This window comes from Dromiciops gliroides, chromosome 2, assembly GCF_019393635.1.
Source record: "Dromiciops gliroides isolate mDroGli1 chromosome 2, mDroGli1.pri, whole genome shotgun sequence".
NCBI classification, from domain to species: domain Eukaryota; kingdom Metazoa; phylum Chordata; class Mammalia; order Microbiotheria; family Microbiotheriidae; genus Dromiciops; species Dromiciops gliroides.
The window spans coordinates 80,927,397-80,947,729 of NC_057862.1; the positions used below are offsets into that span (position 1 = coordinate 80,927,397).

The window sequence follows — 20,333 nt, forward strand, 5'->3', positions numbered from 1 at the left end:
GAAAAGAAATTAGGGGGGCAGCTAGGTGGCTCAGTGGATAGAGCACCGGCCCTGGATTCAGGAGTACCTGAGTTCAAATCCGGCCTCAGACACTTAACACTTACTAGCTGTGTGACCTTGGGCAAGTCACTTAACCCCAATTGCCTCACTAAAAAAAAAGAAAAAAAAAGAAAAGAAAAGAAAAGAAATTAGGGCTATGGAAGAAAATTTACAGCTTGCTAGAAGTGGTAAAAAAAACAACAACCTTTGAGTCCATCTAAAAGGCTCAAACATATATATCATATGAAGAGATTCAGGAGGTACTGAACATGGTAAGCATGAAATAAGATCACAAAAAAATTAAATTGATTATATTTTAACAGACAGAAAATGACTACTGCTGTTGAAGTTATTTCAAATCAGCACAGTATGTCCAATGAGACCACCAGCTTACTATAAAAGCAAAGATCAGTATCAAACTAGAAAAATTAAAAAGAGAAAGAAGGCACAGAATACAACTGAGGTAACTACAACCTGACCTACTTAAATAAGCTGTTGATGTTAAAAAATGGTGAAGGATCCCTCATCTTTCACTTTGCCAATTAGATACATACCATGTCTTTATTCAAATGGGGCAGAAGAAAAATCCTTTTAAAACTCAAGCAAGGGGAAGCTAGGTGGCACAGTGGATAGAGCACCGGCCCTGGATTCAGGAGGACCTGAGTTCAAATCCAGGCTCAGACGCTTGGCACTTACTAGCTGTGTGACCCTGAGCAAGTCACTTCACCCCAATTGCCTCACCCCAAAAAAAAAGTTACAAAAAAACTCAAGCAAACATTATGTGTCTTGTAACCTGTCAGAGGATATAGTCTTAAATTGGTTAAAGCTATATTTCAGTGTGATTCTTCAATATTGTATAGTTATAAATTGGTCATTTTAGAGATGTGAACAGCATGTGAATTCCACAGTATGGTTGTGTGATGTTGTGTAAGTGTTTCATTACTCCAGACTTGAGCTCTGCTTCACTTTTCTGAATAATTGGACTTAATAATTTTGTCTTCTTGGAGGCAAAGAATTAGAGAATTTCTTAGATGCCCTAAGATCTGTGATTCTTTAAGATAGCAAGAAAAGCAAGGAATTGTATTCCAGATGTTGAGGAAAGCTATGATGAGTACAGGGGAGAAGAGACCAAAAAGAATAGTTATGGGGCAGCTAGGTGGTGCAGTGGATAGAGTGCCGGTCCTGAAATCAGGAGTACCTGAGTTCAAATCCAGCCTCAGATGCTTGACACTTACTAGCTGTGTGACCCTGAGCAAGTCACTTAACCCCAATTGCCTCACCAAAATAAAAAAATAAACTTTTTAAAAAAGAATAGTTATTTTCAGGAAATAGCAGGTGTGCCTGAGAAGAAAAGAGTCAGTGGAGGAGGACCAGCCAAGCTAAGAAGGTTGGACTTAAGAATGACATCATCTGGCAGCCATGTTTAGGACTAATTAGAGAAAGGAAGGAATAGTGGGTACAGATCAATTAGATGGTTATTAGAATAGTTCAAGCAAGTACAGAAGCTTAAATGATGGTAGGGGGAATAGAAAGTGGGATGGGGTAGGGACAGAGATTATATTTCATATGTTGCTGAATTCGCAGTACTCTTGCGCTGAACTACCATATTTTAAGGATTACCTGGACTGCTGACTATAGTTGATTGACTGAAAAAGCATAAATGATGCTATTACGTTTCTCTTTTTGAGAGTTACTAGGGTTAAATAAAGAAAACTATCAATAATGTTTAACTTTTTCTGTTCAAATAAATATTTTGGCACTAAAAAAAAAAAGAAAAATGGTGAAGGAATGAAAGAAGTGACATCATCCTAAACTATTAAGTTTTTTAAAGAAACTCAACCAGTATCACCATATTTAGGAAACTAAAAAAGCCTATGATCTGCCTCATCTAGCAAAGAATTGATCTCTTTGCCAAATGGAGATATAGAAAGCCAAGGGCAACAGTGAGTTAGAATACATACTCATTTAAAAATTTTTAGGGAAAAGGATGGCAGGAAACTGAGCAGTATCACCTCATAAAACAGTAAGGAGTGAAAAGAGGAAAAAAAGAAAAAAAAAACTAAGGAAAGGTTGGGAAGAAACCCAACTAAGAAAAAATCATCTTAAAGGGCATTTAAGGATGAAATCAAAAGCAGGCAAACAAATTAATTTTAAAAAAGAAATATTTGCAAAGACTTTTTTTTTGGTGAGGCAATTGGGGTTAAGTGACTTGCCTAGGGTCACACAGCTATTAAGTGTTAAGTGTCTGAGATCAAATTTGAACTCAGGTCCTCCTGACTCCAGGGCCAGTGCTCTATCCACTGCACAACCTAGCAGCCCTGTAAAGACTTTTTAAAAATTCTTTTGGCCATTAGTGACAATGAAACTCATGAATTGTACTCTATTGTCACCACTATACTACCTGAAGAAATAAAATAGCACTAAAGGAAACAAGAATACTCAATTATAAACAAAAGGGGACCCATATTAGAGGCAACAAAGGTTTGAGTACATTGAGTAAATTGATTTTCAAGGTACCTGTAAAAAGAGAGGATATAAAAAAATGAAAAAGTTACAAAGGAAATATTAATAATGCTCCACTCATGTGCCTACTTTCTCTACAAAGTTTAAAAAAAAACCTATGCACAAAAAGGAAATCCTTGATGAAGGTTTGCATATAGAATATGCTCAGCAGCACACATATTTACAATCACATCAATAAGAGAAAAATAGAGAAAATACTAAAAAAAAGCATAGAGCAAAATACCACCCTAAAAGCTCTCTTCCAAAAAAGTGTTTCCTACACATGTCAAAATCATACATGATTCTTTGAAATATCTAACAATAAAAATAACTTTTATATTACCCTCTTATTTTTAATATCAACTGAGATACAAAAAAGAGAAATATAACTTCACCAAAGGCATTTGCCACTGTTATGAAAAATTAGCAACATAGTGATCAACATAAACAAAAGAGGAGCTCAGTAAAGAAAGTTGAGGTGCAGCACATACTCATGTTTGTAGATAAAGTTGTATTGTTTGTATCGAGCCCTGAAACATTATATAGTCTTATCAAAATGTGACCTAAGTAATCACACCCCCCCCCCAACAGGAGATAGTACTGAATGGTGTGAGAATTGGAATGATACCCCCTGCTGGGAAAGATATTGCAGGGAAGCTCCAGCATGAGGAAAAAGCATATGATTTAGAAACCATGTGACTTTAGCGTCCGGAAGTTGCCTGGCATCCGGAACTTACATCTATAGAACTGCCTGTTAGTCTTGTCAATCAAAGTTACCAGCCAATTAGCTTGGAGCTGTGTGTGGACAGCCCTGTTTCCTGTTGGACAGGAGGCTTCTGGAAGGAGGAAGGAGGAGTGAAGTCTTTTCAGCCTCGGACCTCAGCTTGGCTGAAGGAGAGATGCAGGCTCTCTTAGATAGATAGATGAAGGCGTCTTGGCCTCTTTTGCTCTGATCACTAGCTTCTAATGCACTTTAACAAATGTTTAAAAGTCTAAACTCTTGCTAAAGCTTCTAATTTAAGGTGACCACTCATTAGATTTTAGACATCATAGCTAAAATTTTAGCCCCTTACAATGGATATCCCATAAGTCCATCAGTGCATATAAATTGTACAGACATCATACACGGACCAAAATTGAATAGGAATAGAGTGAACTAGATTGGTTTTTGTTTTTTGTTTTTTAGGGCAATGAGGGTTAAGTGACTTGCCCAGGGTCACACAGCTAGTAAGTGTCAAGTGTCTGAGGATGGATTTGAACTCAGGTCCTCCTGAATACAAGACAGGTGCTTTATCCACTATGCCACCTACCTGCCCCAGGACTAGATTGTTTTGAGGAAACAATACAGTCCTTTTAATGATCCCACATTTATAACTGAAACAAAGACCCATATTTTTAACCAATATCTTTTTTCCAGTAATGTTGTCTGGTTACAAGTCATAGAATATCAGTCTCTGAGGAATCAAAGTTAGTGGTTATCTAAAGGGCAATAGAGACATATATAACAGACTGTTAAGTTATCAATCAATAAGCACTAATTAAGTACTTAGTATATTCTGTGACAAAATAATTATTAATAATGGATTTCTTGGGGGAACCTAGAGATCAGTTTCAGTCCTCTCTTCCCCTCTACTCCAGAAAGTTCAGTTCTTGAGGACTTTAGCTCTTGTCTGGGACAGTTTCTTTTATCTAGCTCTTGGAATGATGGGATTAAACCACACCTAGATCCTGGACTTTGTTTTTGCCCTTCAGAGAAGGTCTCTTCACTTATTATCATTTTAATTGTCATTGTTCATTTTAATTTAGATCACATTCAAGTCATGTCAACCAATGGAATTGAATGATGCTAACCAATTAGCTTTGATCAATGTATAATGGCCCACCTCTATTAAAAGAGGATAAAAACCCTTGACCACTGGAGGGTCTCTCTCTTGACTCCCTTGACCCAACCCCTTGGCTTGGAATGCTTTCTCTTGTTCTTCCTGTACACACGGTCAATACTTTACTGATATATAATATTAACTAATAATAACTGTTTACTGCCAAAATGGGTATAATAGCAATTAATATAGAAATAGCAAAATAAAATAAAATAAATTTTTAAAAATTTTTAAAAAGAAATGGCAATTAATTTATAAAATACAGTACTAGCAAATAATTTTTAAAAACACAATGCCAGGCACTGTGCTAAGCATTGGGAATAAAAGAAAAACAGTCTTTGCCCTTAAGGAACTTACATTAAATGAATAAGACAACATACATGAATCAGAATATAGAGGCTAAATACAGAGTAGATGAAAAGGTAACTTAGAGGGGAAGGCACTGGCAGCTAGGCAGACTAGGAAAGGATTCCTGGAATAAGTGAGATCTGGGTTTTGAAATTAAGAGAAATTAAGCGGCAAAAGTAAAGGGGTAAAGCATTACAGTGTGGAAGACAGTGAGGCTGGGAGACAGGAGATGTAATGCCGTGTTTGAAGAACAAGTAAGCCAATGAAAGAAGATTTGAAAGGTAGAAAGGGAGTCAGGTTTTAAATGCCAAACAGAAGACTTTATATCTGACAATGAAGAACTAAGCAAGAGAACCAGTGTTGAAAACTACCCTTACATGTAACTGGAAAATAATAAAATACTTTTATTTAAAAAATAAAAAAGAATGTCATCAAAGAACAAGTACAACTAAAAAGGTTTGGTCAATCATGTGGTAAGAGTAAAGGATATACAGAAAAAAACTCAAGTCCTCCAGTGGCATCAGCACAATGTTAAAAGGGCAAGCTACAAATCAATCATCAATAAGCTGTTAAGTACACACATAAATATATACAAAATAATACAAGGTAATACAAAAGGGAGACATTAGCACCTGGAGAAAGCAGGAAAGACTTCATACAGGAGGTGGCACTAAGATGAGTTTTCAAGAAAATTAGGGATTCCAAAACGAAGAGGTAAGGAGGGAGTGAGTGCCTTCCAGGCATAGCTGACTACAAGTAGAAGGGTAGAGACAGGAGATAGTGGGAGGAATAGTAAGAAGGGTAATTTCGATTTACCATAGAGCACAAGAAGGGGAATAATAAGGCTAGAAAAGTCAGTTAGAGCTAGATTCTTAAGAGTTTTAAATGCCAAACATGAGAGTCTGCATTTGCTTCTAGTGGCAATATACAACCACTGGAGTTTATTAAGGAAGAGAGAGAGTCAGCCCTGTGCTTTAAGAATTTCATTTTGGATGAAACATACTATCCACCTCCAAAGAAAAAACTGATATTGATTGAACACAGACTGAAGCATGCTATTTTTCACTTTCTTTCATTTTTTCTTTTATTTAAGTTTTCTTATACAAAATGATTAATATGGTAATGTTTAACATAATTGAACATGTATAACCTACATCTGATGGCTTACCACCTCAGGGAGGGGGAGGAGAGGGAGGGAAGGACGGATAGAATTTGGAACCCAAAAATGTTTATTATTTTAAAGATAAGAGAATTTCATTTTGGCAGCTGTATGGAGAATGGATTAAAGGTCAGAGAGACTTGAACAGAGGATACCGACTAGAAGGTTGTTGCACTAGTCCATGACAGAAGTGAGGATGGCTTGAACTACAATGATGAATGTGTGAGAAGACAGAAGGAGACAAATATAATAAATGTTCTGAAGGTAAAATTTATGAGACTTGGAAACTGACTGGGTAAGTGGGGTGGAGGAGAGTAAGAAATTGAGGATGACTCAAATTATAAACCTGGCTAGCTAGAAGGATAGTAGTGCTCTCAGCAGAAAGAGAAAAGTATGAAAGAGAATTTTAGGGATGCTTTTGAGGAAAGATAATGAATCCTGACTTAGATATCTTGAGTTCAAAATTATTTGGTTGACATTCTGGAGAGCAATTTGGAACTATGCCCAAAGGGCTATGGGACTGTACATACCCAGTGATACCACTACTAGGTCTGTATCCCTAAGCTCTCTTTCTGGTGAATGCCCATCAATTGGGGAATGGCTGAATAAGCTGTGGTATATGAATGTAATGGAATGCTATTGTGCTATAAGAAATGATGAGCAGGATGGTTTCAGAAAAACCTAAAAAGCCTTAAGTGAACTGAGCAGAACCAGGAGAACATTGTACATAGTAACAGCAACATTGTGTTTTGATCAACTGTAAGACTCCTCTCAGCAATACAATGATCCAAGACAATTCCAAAGGACTCATGATGGAAAATGTTCTCCACATTCAAAAAAAAAAAAGAACTTTGGATTCTGAATGCAAACTGAACCATACTGTTTCTACTTTTTTTGTTTCTTTTGTTTTTTGAGATTTTCCCTTTTGTTCTGATTCTTGTTTTACAACATGACCAATGCAGAAATTTAATGTTTAATGTGATTGTAGATACATAACCTATATCAGAATGCCTTCCATCTTGGGGAGTGGGGGGGAAGGAGGGAAAAAAATTTGGAACTAAAAATCTTATGAAAACAAATGTTGAAAACTATCTTTACATGAAACTGGAAAATAATAAAATACTTTTATGATTTAAAAAACTGCTGTCTACCCTCTTTGTGTTCTTATATGTGTATAGAAAGAATCTTTTTGATGTATTGAATTCATAATGATTTTTTTTAATTGGGAGATTGCTGGAAACTCTGGAAATAGCAATTTCAATTGAATGATGAGATTGGAAGCCAGGTCTGAATGAGTGATGGGAGAGGAAATACAGCATAGGGCAAAAGTCATGATGTTTTAATAACGTTTTGAAAATTATTTTTCTTTGTTTTTGCCATTTATGACATTTGATTTTTCACACATAATGTAGATTCATTTCCTATATATACTGTATATGACACTATGGTATGTAAATTAAAAACAAAAAATAAAGGAGTTATTAAATTTTGAAACCCCTTTGTGACTTTTGGCCCACCCTGAAGAAGCAACAAGATGTGTGCGTGTGTGTATAAATAATTTTATATATATATATATATATATACACACACACACACACACACACACACACACACATATATGTGGGGGGGATGATAGCTTGAGGAGAATATAGTGTCAAGTGATAGTTTTTTTAGGAGTGGGGAAGACAGACTTATTTGTAGAAAGACAGAAGGTACCTGAAGATAAAGAGAGAGAGAAAATAAAATGGGAAGGGGAATGATCATGGGGGTAAATCTGCTGGAAGAAATGGAAGGGGATGATGTCAGGGGTACACATTACACGGGTTAGCTGGGATAAATAAAAGGGTTTTAGGTGAGGATGGAGTAAAAGAGAAGAAAATGAAAGATGACACACATCAAGGAGTTTTGAGATGAAGAAAAGAGGACAAGACAGTTCATGACAAATGTCCTCTATTTTTTTCAGCAACGTATGATGTAATGATGTCCTCAGCTGAAGAAGTAGGGGGAGGTGGAGATATGGGAAGCTTTAAGGGAAAAAAAAAAAAAAGAAAGTCTGGAATGGATGCTGCGGGAAATTCAAAAGAGGTACCTCTCAGAGTCTGGCCAAATTTTAGTCATCAAATTTGGAAATGTGATATAGATACTACCTTGCATTGTAATCAAAGAGTACTAGGATCACTGCATGACATTAAGAGATATTTAGAATTGTGAGATGTGGTGACAGAGGGAATTCATTAAATTAACAGCCAATTTCTATTAAATCCTAAATTTGATTTCTCTGGTTCCCACGCATATTTTGAGAAGCTGACCCTTTATTTGTTACAGAGTTGTTTCTTTTCTCTCATTGTAGTAATTTGGGGAGGTTGGGGGGAGAAATCTAATTAGCTAATTATATCCCCAAAGTATAAAGGTATATACATTTTTAAAAACACAAAACATTTAGAAGAGACTTAAGTAGGAACTTGAAAAAATTCACACACACGTGTGTGTATGCACGCGCATGCGTGCATATGTGTGTATAGAAGCACTATTTATATAAAATTTCTATGAGGTACAAAGTTTTATAGGTAAAAAATATGAAACTTATTATTAGTCTCATTGAAAGTCTGCATATCTCAATACAAAAGTGATTTCCATAACTAGGCAATGTTATTGTCCTATAGTCTGGGGGGAAAAAAACACTTCATAAACCAACATTTGTAACTTATAAAATGTTTTTATTCTATCATAATTCTAATTCTGAAGTATAATTTCACAAAACTTGTTCTGCTAAAATGACTTTAATCACCTTTTAGTAAATATATATGTAAATATACAGATAGCAAACTGTTCCATTCAAGCAAAAGTAAAAAATTTTAATGTCATATAAAAAGGTAATTAATTTATTATTTATTTCAAATCATTGCCAATAAAGGATACAGAATGTCTTTACCATTCATTTATGTAATCTTAATTTTCGAGTCTGTACCTATTCATTCCTATATGTATAACAATACATACTCTGGATAAAATTAATATAATTGTAAAAATTTAATAAAAATCTAATTATAATAATAGACATATTAGAATTTACTATGATCCTCTAAAATGTGACCAAAATGTGACATCTGCAGAAAACACACATTTTTCTCAATTTTAATAAGATGTTTAAAATGCCAAAAAGGAAATTACATTTATCTGCTCACTGTTGATAATGATTATCTTTAATTCTCAATTCTTAGGAATTTGCTGGCATTAAGCATATACTAAAAATTGCCTTTTATTTTTAATAGTATGCTTACAGTGATTATAATGAAGATTTTTTTGGTTTGGTAACTAAGTTACATTTTACATACCTTGAAAGTAGAAAGTCCATAAAGTCTTGTAGTATGAACTGTTTCTTGGGAAATATTTGTTATGTTAGTTATAAAGTCTTCAAGGTATTTACAGGCTTGTTCCAGGTGTGTTGTGTTTATGATGATTTGCACTAGCTACAAAACACAAAATATTTCCGGTAAAATGCAGGGTACATGACCCAAAGCCACCTGATTTTAAAAACAGGATTACTGCTTCCGACAACTGCACCATCACTACATAATTATAGCATTACAGGATACAACTGATTAACTACTGATTTTGAAAGTCTGTTGCAAATAATGCCTATGAAGGATACAACAGTGATGAATCTAAACCCTGCCAATTAATTTAAAATAAGCTTAAGATATTTTTCAAGTAGTTTTTTTTCTAGTTATAAAGCAGCAAAAGTCCCAAATTTTGCCACTAAATCTGTGGCAACTACAAATGTATAAATTCCGATCTCTTCTGTCATCTATTTTCTTTTATGTAAATTACTTCTCTTTATATATTCTTTGACTGGGCCTTGGTTTGTTTTTAGCTTAAAACATAATACCTTGATATTAACATATATAAAACTGAAACAAAGCTAATTTTATAATACCATGATCAACATTAACAAATTTTTATAACAACTATTCCAACTAAGAAACCTTAAGCTGCACATATTTCTTAAACCTACCTCTGTCAGACCTATGTGAGGTTTTTTAATAAGGTTCTGTAAACAGCTATTCAAAGTTCTTGTCAGCAGCAGATTTGTCGATTTTCTAAGCATGTCATCTATTTCTGTTGAACTAAAAACAAAAGTTATTCTAAAGCTTTCCCCATATTAAGAATGTTTTAGTAAGAAAACTTTAACACATAAAAAAAAAAACAAAGTAAATTATTTTTTGGGCAGAGGGAGAAGTAAATAAACTAATATCTTCTCCAATGCGCATTATTATAATTCATTGTGTGAGATTCATCTCTATTGCATAGCACATATAAATATATTCTTTTTAAAGAATGTGTTTATAAATAAGTTTTTTAAATATCTGTTTTATTTACATAATTTATCCAAGTCATCTCTTTGTTTTCCAAACCATTCCTTTATACCTATAAATTACTATAATCCCAGGTTTATGACAGAAACAAATCACAGTTATATTTAACTGACAAAAGGGCCTTTTTCAATTCAATATTATATTTATATATGCTATGCCTGTTATTCATTCTTTTTTCATTTGATTAAAAATACTGACCAACAAAAGGGTGCATGGCAACTTGTAGTTGGGCAGAGAAAAGGTCTATTTCTTTAACAGCTGGAGGGAAGAAAGATAGGAATGTCTGACAGGCAGCTACATGGTGTAGTAGCTTTAAGCACTGGACTCAGTCAGGAAGATCTGAGTTCAAATCCTTCATTAGACAATTAATGGACTGAATTATTTATTTCCAATGATGTTCTTCAATAAAAAAGATTCCAAGAAAATCAAGGAAATAAATTTTAATAGATATAGATTTCTTGAATTAGACATCAGACAGCTTAGTGCAAACTGATCATATGATATTTGCTAAGTTCTCCAAAGATCATTCATTCTCAGATACTAACCCTGAAACTTGGCTAAATTGTAACCAAAATTATAATGTCTTGGTTATTTATAGCCACATGATCCAAGTAACTAGGATTCCTATAGCCTTGGTCAAAAATAACTGCATATGTTCCTACTACTCAAACTTTTTATTCAACAAAAAAAAATTCATTAAAACAACTAAGCATAAATATTTACTAGTGATCAAAGGTACTTTTTAAATACCCAATAAGAGAAAAATTTAAAGAAAGACAAATAATTAGGTGACATCTCTCACCACTACATGACAGTTCTCAGCTACTGCTTTATCTAACCCTCTTTTTCTTCCAGATTTTGTAGAACTAATTTACCTTGAATATTTATATCTCAAGCCAAAACTTCTAAGACATGTAGAAGACTCCAGTGTTGCTTTTAGGGCAATCAAGTTGACATCAAGTTCTCATAGAAGGCTTTCCTCATATGCTAGTGCCATCTTAGCCACAAACAATCTATTTGCCCTAACTGAACAAAGGTCTTCCTCCAATTCCTCCTACTCTCTTCTACTTGATGAAATCCCTGGTTCAGCTCAATTTTCACTTAGGAGTTAAAGACCATGACCTGTGGCTTCCTTTACTGAGGAGGGTTTATCTAAAACAGTTTTTGCTAATCCTGAGAAGATATCTTAGGTCACCTTCCTTAACCCCTGTAGCTAGGTTTTCTGAGCTTTCAGGGATCCTGTACCTTTTTATCTTCCATAAGCAAAAGAAGAAAAAGGAAAATTACAACCACCAACATCCTACATTTACTGATGTAACCTCTCTGAAACTGTCATTTCCCCCAGAAAGAAGCAGCTTTGGTACCTTTCTGCCTTTCGTTTGTATTATTCATGATCTAGAAACCATATTATTAAAAATTAACCTGCAAACTCTAGTGCAATTTTTTTAAAGACTAGCCTTTGATATCACCCTTTTTTAAAGAAGCCATGTTACTCTCCATAGACTGTAACATCCTTTGAATAAGTATTTTGAAACAGAGATAAGATAGTTTTCCTAAAAACCTATTACTGATAAAACATTATTTGGAATACAAATATAGTTTAATGTATGCACATATGACAATGTATACATGTGTTTATGTGTATAAAATAAACACATATGATGTAGATAAGCAAATGAAATAAGATTTAAATTCTCTAAATAACTATTTTGTTCATACCATTTTTTCACTATGAATTCCTCTATATTCCTCTAATAAAGTAGGAAAACACAAACTTATTTAGGAGAAAATTATTTTAGAATATAATAAAAATGCTATTAAAAGTAAACTGAAATAATAAGTAACAACATTTTTAAGATAGAAAAATAATTTGAAAACCTTTTCTTCTGTGTAAATTTTCCACAGTATAAGTAACAAAGTGTTAGAAGTCGTTTACATTTAAAGAGAAGAGAATGGGGTGAGTGACAGTGTAGAGTCAGGATTCCAGATTTTAGAAATTATTCTGTTCAGGTCCACATGGGGGTTGAGACTATTAAAGTTTAAACCGGCTTACTAGCTAAAGGATGACATATCTTGAGGAGAGAGATAAGTCCATGAGGCATGGCTGCTGCCTGATCAGTGCCAAGGGACAGAGATAACTCCAGAAGTAAGGACCACCACCTCATTCAAGCTTTCCCCACCTCCAAAGGGAACTTTCCATAGTCACTCCATCCATCCCCACACCATCCTTCCTCTGTAAAGGCTTTGGCCTCCCTCCTGGTTGAGGAGAAAGGTATCTCAGAGAATCATGTCTCTGAACCATCTCCCCCTGACTTCCCTCAGACAATTTCTCTAAGCACCTAAATAAAAAACTATTTTATTCTAATTGAATTGTGTGTGAGAGGGTGTAATTCTTTAAAGAGGAATGAATACCTAGGGACCCCCACCACCTATTTCCTGTGACAAGGTAGAGCCAAATTATAGTAAAATTTGTCTCATTTTATTACTTCTGAGCCCACAGAAAAGATTAATGCGTATATTCTACCCATTTCCAAACCATTACAGGACCTTCCCTATTAGGTAGACTGTTATCTGGTATTTTAAAAGCTGGCAAGTATTAGTCACAATGATCTCTATAAGGAAGTATTCAACCATCATTCTTTATTTACACATTATTTATATAAATACAGACTGTGTGACAAAGAGAAATAGAGATAAGAGATAATTTAGCTTCATTTCCTAAGTTTGAGTCAATAAGCCCAAACAAACTCTGTCACAGGATACTGAAAGAAATAGCAGCTGTTATTGCAGAGCTAGCCATCAGTAATTTCTGAAAGATCATAGAGAATGAGAAGAGTACCACAGGATTGAGGATAAACAAAAACATTTGTTTTCCCAACTTTCAAAAAAAAAAAAAGAGGGACAAGAGTCTGTAAACCATAGAACGCTGAGCCTGAGTACCACTCTTAATTCTAGAATTTATTATTAAAGGGATGGTTAATGAGCACCTAGAAAAGGAAACAGTAATCACAAAGTGTCAGCATAGCTTGATCAGGAACCAGTAATGCAGACTAATCTCATTTCCTTTTTTTGAAAGGGCTTCCTAGATAGATGAAGGGCATACTAAAGAAACAGTTTGCCAACCTTTTAGTGAAGCTTTTAACAAGGTTTCTTAACCTAGCCTTGTGAAAGTGATAGAGTTGGGTTAGATAATAGTACAATTAAAAGGATTCAAGGGTGATTGAAAATCAGGAAGTCATTAATGGTTTTACTGGCAACTTGGAAAGTTTCTAGAAAAATGCCCCAGGGTTTGGTCCTTGAATATGTTATTTAACATGTTATCAATGATTTATATAAAGCTATACATAATATGCTTATCAAATTTGCAGATGGCAAAGTTTAGAGTGACAGCTCAAATGTCTGTCATTTATCAGATCCATTTAGTCAGCATGGCGGAGGACGGACACTAGGATGGTAAAGGGCACTTTCTTTGATCACGCCTATGAGGATTGATTGAAAGAACTGGGGATATCTAGCCTAGAGAAGACTTTGGGAAGACATGATAATTGTCTTCAAGTATCTGAATGTTGGAAGAGGGATTAGGCTTGTTCTTTTTGGCCCCTGAGGGAGAATTAAGAGCATTAGAAAGAAGTTTCAAAGGCACAGATTTAGGCTCAATGAAATGAGCCAGAGTTAGAGGGTTCCCTTCCCCTTACTAGAAGGCTGAATGACTAACTCGTACAAGATGTTGAATAGAGGATTCTCATTCAAATTCAGATTGATTTACAAAAATATAGGGTCAAAGATTTGAGACCTCTGAAGTCAACTATTCCGGTTAAACCCCCCATTTTATAAATAAGGAAACAGACCCAAAAAGTATAAGGCCACACAGATATTAAGAAACTCCTAACCTCTTTTAGAAATATTAGCAAAACAAAAATTTTAGTGCCTTGACCTAACTTAAGTGAAAGATATAAAGATATAATTACTTTTCCCTTGAATAAAAGACTTAATGTTGAAAAGACAGTGTCCTAAAGTCCTCTAATTCATTTTTATCACTTAGTCTCCTTTGCAGGTTCTTCATTCATGTCATATCTTGGGTCCTATTCTCTTTGCTATCTGTACTATTTTACTTGGTGATCTTATCAGCTCCTAAGGTTTCAATAATATCCTCTCTATCTAGCCCTAGTCTCTCTCTTGAGCTAATTACACATCACCAAACTACCTCTTAACTATCCCAAATTAGATGTTGTAGGCAACGCAAACTCAACACACACAAAACAGAACTCATTGTCTTTCCCTAACAACTCTCCCCTCTTTGGTGTCCCTATTACTCCTGAGATTATCTCGAACTTTCCAGTCACACAGGATTGAAATCTCAGTGTCATCCTTGACTCTTCACTCTCACTCATTCCACATATCCAAATACAATGACAAATCTTGTCATTTCTACTTTTATAACATTTAGTATATACAGCCCTTTCTCTCTGCTCATACAACCATAATTCTAGTTCAAACCTTCATAACCTTTCACCTAGATGACTGCAATAGCTTTCTAACCAGCCACTTTGCCTTTCTTTCCCCACTCCAATCCATCCTCTACTCACCTTCTAAGGTGATTTTTCTAAAATGTAGATCTGGAATCCCAGAACCAAGGGAAGCATGCAGTTCTGCTACTCTGAACCAGCAGAGTTTTAGAGCTGGCTGATAGGGACTGAGCTTCACAGCAGTCTACAGTTGTTCAGACCCAAACCTAGGTCAGGAACTTGCAGTGTTCAGACCAAGGAGGCAACAATCAGACTCTGACATAGACCAGACCACTTTGGGAACATTGAAACCTTTTGGGTCCCCAGCCTAAGATATCCTTGAGACTCTGGAATAACACAACACTCAAAACCCCAAGAAAGCAGCAATAATGCCACCTCAGACCTTCCCTTCATAAGTGCACAGAAACTGGCCCTAACATCAAGTCCAAAGTCATAAAAATAGACTGGAAGAATGAGCAAAGAAAGTAAGAATCCCACCATAAAAAGCCATTATAGTAGCAGAGACACTAATGCAGATGATGACTCAAACATTTACAAGCAAAGTCTCAAAGAAAAACATAGCTTAGGCACAAGTTCAGCTAGGATTCCTGAAAAAGATGAAGCAGAATTTTTAAAAAGAGTCAAATGTGTTTTTATAAATTAAATGAAAGTGCTAGATGAAAAAAATTGTAAAACAAAATAGAAGTATAGAAGAAAGAATTTGAAAGAAATTAATAGCCTGGTACAAGTGGTAGAAAACCTTGATAAAGCAACAAACTCCCTGAAAATTAGAATGAACTAAATAGAAGCCAATGCTACTCAATGAGACAACAAGAAATATTAAAATAAAGTCAAAAGACTGAAAAAATAGAAGAAAATGTAAGAAAGCAAAAAAAAAAAGTGACTTGGGAAACAGATTGAAGAGAAAAAATTCAATAATCAGTGGGAAACCTGAAAGCTATGGCCAAAAAAAAAGAACCTAGATATCGTATTTCAAGAAATATTAAAATTGCCCAGTTCTCATAGAACCAGAAGGCAAAGTGGAAGTAGAAAGAATCCAGTGGTCATCTCCTTAAAGAAACCCCCAAAATGAAAATACCCAGGAATATTACAGCCAAAATCCAGAGCTCCCAGATCAAAGAAAAAATACTACAAGCAGCCAGCAAGAAAGAATTCAAGTACTGAGAAGCCACAGATAGAATTATATGTGACTTGGCATCCAGAAGTATAAAGTAGCTTAAAATATAGTATTCCAGAAGACAAAGGACATAGGTATACCACTAAAAATAACTTACTGAGCAAAACTGAGTATAATCATTGAGGTGAAAATGGATTTTTAATGAAATGGAGGACTTCCAAGAATTCCTAATGAAAATATCAAAGGTTGCCTAGGAAATTTTGAAGTTCAGATACAGAATTTAAAAGAAATATAAAAAGGTAAACACAAATGAACAATGATAAAGTATTCCAAATAAGGATAAACTGCTTATATTCAAATATGAGATGGTACTTGTCTCCTCTGAATCCTATTAACATCAATCTAATGAGTCAGAGTCTAATGAGACAGAAGGCATGGGAGCAGTTCTATTATGTATTAATAATTTTTTTAAAAGAATAGAAAAGGAGGTATCTAGATGGCACAGTGGATAAAGCACCGACCCTGGATTCAGGAGGACCTGAGTTCAAATCTGGCTTCAGATACCTGACACAAGCTATATGATCCTGGGCAAGTCACTTAACCCTCATTGCTCCCCCTTCCTCCCCCCCCCCAAAAAAGGAATAGAAAAGGAAGGGAAGAAAACTTTAGGGGGCAGGGAGAAGGGAAAAACTTATAGAAAATTATCTCACATAACTGGAGAGCATAAATTTAAGATCACATGAACAACAAAGAAGGTGTGGAGGGAGCAGCTAACACTTCACCTCTTTCTCATCTGAACTAGACAAAGGAGAGAAGAACACACACAGACAAAGAAATATATTTCATTTGACAAAGAAATAAGAATGGAGAGAGAGAAGGTAGAAGGGGGAATGAGAGGGAAAGTGAATTAAGGAAATGATTAGTCTTAACAAAGCAAACTCTTTAAATAAAGATGTACAAAATATTTAAAGCTTTTTTAGATGTGACAAAGAATGGTAATCTGAGGTGGTGCCCATTTATTGGGGAATAGTTGAACAAGTTATGGTATATAAATGTGATGAAATACTCTTGTGCTGTAAGAAATGATGAAGGGGTTGGTTTCAGAAAAACTTAGGAAGACCTATATGAACTGATGGAGAGTGAACAGAACCAGGAAAACAATTTATATAATGACAACAGTATTATAAAAGACAAAAGACTCTGAAAAACTGGGGAACTTTGATAAGCAAAATGACCAACCAGGATTCCAGAGGACTAATGATGAGACATGCAACCCATCTCCTGATAAAGAGGTTAAAGATTGAAGAGTGTAAAATAAGATATATTTTTGTGTGCATATACACACACATACATACAAAGAGACACATACAGAAAAATATAATTTTTCTTTTTTACATAGCCAATAAGGGTAATTGGTTTTTTTTGACTACAAATGTCTATAAAGGTGCTTTTTTTTCTTCATTCTCAAATTGGGGTTGGGGAGAAGACATTTGTTGACTGGGAAAAAAATTAATATAAAAATAAAGCTCTTCATAATCTTCCTCCTTCCTCCTTTCCTAGTATTTTTACATATTAATAGGCAACCTACATGGGGTTGGATAGGGGTGTTGATAGGATCATAGGATTATTTTAGAAAAAATCACCTTGAAGATGAGTGGAAGATGGACTGGAGTGAGGCAGGAAGACCAGATAAGCAGTAATGAAGATCTAAATAAAAGTTATTGGTCGTATGAGTGAAGAGAAGAGGACATATACAAGAGATATTGCAAAGGTAGAAATAACAATTTTGGGCAATGGATTAGATGAAGGGTAAAGGGTGAGAGTAAGAAGCTTGAGGATCACTCTGAGGTTATAACCTGGGGCAACTGTGAGTATTGCCCTTGACAGTAATAAGGAAGTTCAAAAGAGGGGAAAATTTAGGAGCAAGGAAATAGAATGAATCCTGTTTTGGACATGTGGCTTGAAATGCCCACAGGATCTACAGTTTGAAACGTCCAAATAATAGTTGGTGATGATTAACTCTAGCTAGACATTCAGAACTGCGAATCCTCCACACAGAGATAATAATTGAAGCCATGGTGGTTGATGAGATCATCAAATTAGACAGCATAGAAAGAAAAAAGAAGGCTCAGAGCAGAGTTTTGAGGAACTCTCACTTAGTAAGCAGGACATAGATGAAGAGTCAGAAAAGAAGACTGAAAAGGAGTGGTGGAACTCATAGAACAACCAAAAAAGAATAGTATTACAAACACCTAGAGAGAAGAGAGTTTTAAGGAGGAGATTATCAACAATGCCAAATGCTATCAAGAGGTGAAGAATAAGGACTGAAAAATGGCCAATAAATTTGGCAATTAAGAAATCAACGGTAACTTTGGAAAGAGCAGAAGCCTGATTGCAGAGGGTTTAGAAGAGAATGAAGAGGTAGAAGTAGGTACCATATGTAGAAGCTACCTTATGTAGGAGGTAGCACATGTAAAAGGCTTTCTCAAGGAGCTTAGCCACAAAGAAGAGGAGAGATAAAGGATGTTAACTAGTAGGAATGATAAGATCAAATTAGTTTTTTAAGGATAAGGGAAATAGGGACATACTTGTGGGCAGGAAAAAAGGAGCCATTGGACAGAATGAAATTTATAGAAAATGGGGAAGATTATGAAGGCAAACTAGAGAAGTCAGGGGGGAAAGAAAGGAACCATGGTGCATGCAGAGTTCTTGGCCTTGACAAGGAGGGTTCTCTGTTCACAGGAGACTGAAGCAAAGGAGGAAATAATTGTAGACAATATCTAAATGATCAGAAATGAAGAAAAAGGAAGACAGAAAAATTCATGGGAAATGGCCTCTATTTCTTGTCAGTGAAGTATGACAGCTGAGAGAAAGGAGGAAGGGGTACCATGGGAGACTTGGAGAGAGATGAGAAGATTTAGAATAGCTGCTGCACCAAGTGGGATAGTAAATCAATTAAGGAGGGATGGAGTCTTTGCCTATCAGTATAGGTTGAAGTAGGAGGGCCATGGAAGACTTGAAGAGAAAATAAGCATTTGTATAGTGCCTACTATGTGCCAGGCACTGTGCTAAGCACTTTTTACAAATATTATCTCATTTGATCCTCACAATAGCCCTGCAATATCGGTACTATTATCCCCATTTTCAAGCTGAGGAAACTAAGGCAAACATTTTGCAACTTGCCCAAGGTCTGAGGCCAGATTTGAACTGAGGTCTTCCTGATTCCAGTTCCAGTCTCTATCCATTGTGCCACCAGGTGAATCTAACTGAATAGAGATTAGAAGGTTTGGAACAGTCACTGCACAGAATGGGGTACAGAATTAATCCAGGATGAATAAAATGTTTGCTCTGATATAGTGAGGACCCAGTTGAGATTAGATAAATTTGTAGTGACCTCAATAATCACAATTTTGTGATTTTGTTCAGCTCTGTTCAGAAGCATATGAATAGAAAGAAAAGAAACCACTTATGGGAATAATCCAGGGTTGAGGTTTGGCAAGTTATAATCAGAGATGAGAGGTTAAAGAATAGTATGAGGTATAAAGTTGAGTTGATTCTGCAAGGGCTCAAGATGTAGCTAGGAAAAGAGAAGGAAAGAGAATGTAGCTAGAGGAAGGATGGTGGCCTGGGAAAGAGCTGAGGGGTAGAAAAACTGAAGATTGTGATCAGAATGAAAAATGAAGCTCTGGGTTGTGAGGCATATGATAAGGCAGAATGATAAATATAGTCAGGAAAAGGAATGTTTGTGAACAAGCAAGGGGGATACTTTTGCTGATATATTGTTTAACATGGCCAATGTGTATCAATACAATGTACTGTTTAAGTGACTGATAGCAAAAGAAAGGGTATGACCATCTCTATGGACAGCAAAGGTAGAGTGGAAGAGTAGTTAGTTCATGGGCACTGGGTAGACTGAGGAACTCTATTTAATCCATGAAATGACCCATCATGATTCCAGAGAACCAATGAAATGTGCTTTCCAGAACTCGATAGAAAGGTAACAGACTGAAAGAACAGAGTGAGGCATATTTTTTTAGTCATGGTCAAAGCATGGATTTGTTTGCTTGACTATATTTATTTGTTATAAAGGAGAGGGTTTTTTTTTTAATTTGGGGGATGAGGGAACATTGAAGAGGCTGGTAATAACAGCAATAACAAAAAAGAAATAAATATCATCAGTGAAACATTTTAAATGATAGAAGAGATGAGGAGTTTCAGAGGGCAACAGCCAAGTAGGACAGCTTTGGAATCAATGCACTGAATATATTATATACTTTTTAAAAGCAATTTATAGATAGTGGGAATTTGCAATTTCATATACAAGCTTCTTTTTTGTTCTTTTTATATGGAAATCTTATTTTTGTGGTTCATCAAGTTCAAAACAAA

General features: G+C 35.3%; 1 protein-coding gene across 7 annotated transcripts in view; it reads right to left on the reverse strand.

Moving 5' to 3' along the window:
• The window catches only part of EXOC6 (exocyst complex component 6), a 207,577-nt gene that overhangs the window by 95,095 nt on the left and 92,149 nt on the right, over positions 1-20,333 (reverse strand). For all 7 annotated transcript variants that reach the window (XM_043986532.1, XM_043986531.1, XM_043986530.1 and 4 more), the window contains 2 exons: positions 9,944-10,055; positions 9,264-9,398 (listed from right to left, as the gene is read on the reverse strand). In XM_043986532.1, the coding sequence (XP_043842467.1) occupies positions 9,264-9,398; positions 9,944-10,055 (247 nt within the window). The remainder of the gene's footprint in view (positions 1-9,263; positions 9,399-9,943; positions 10,056-20,333) is intronic.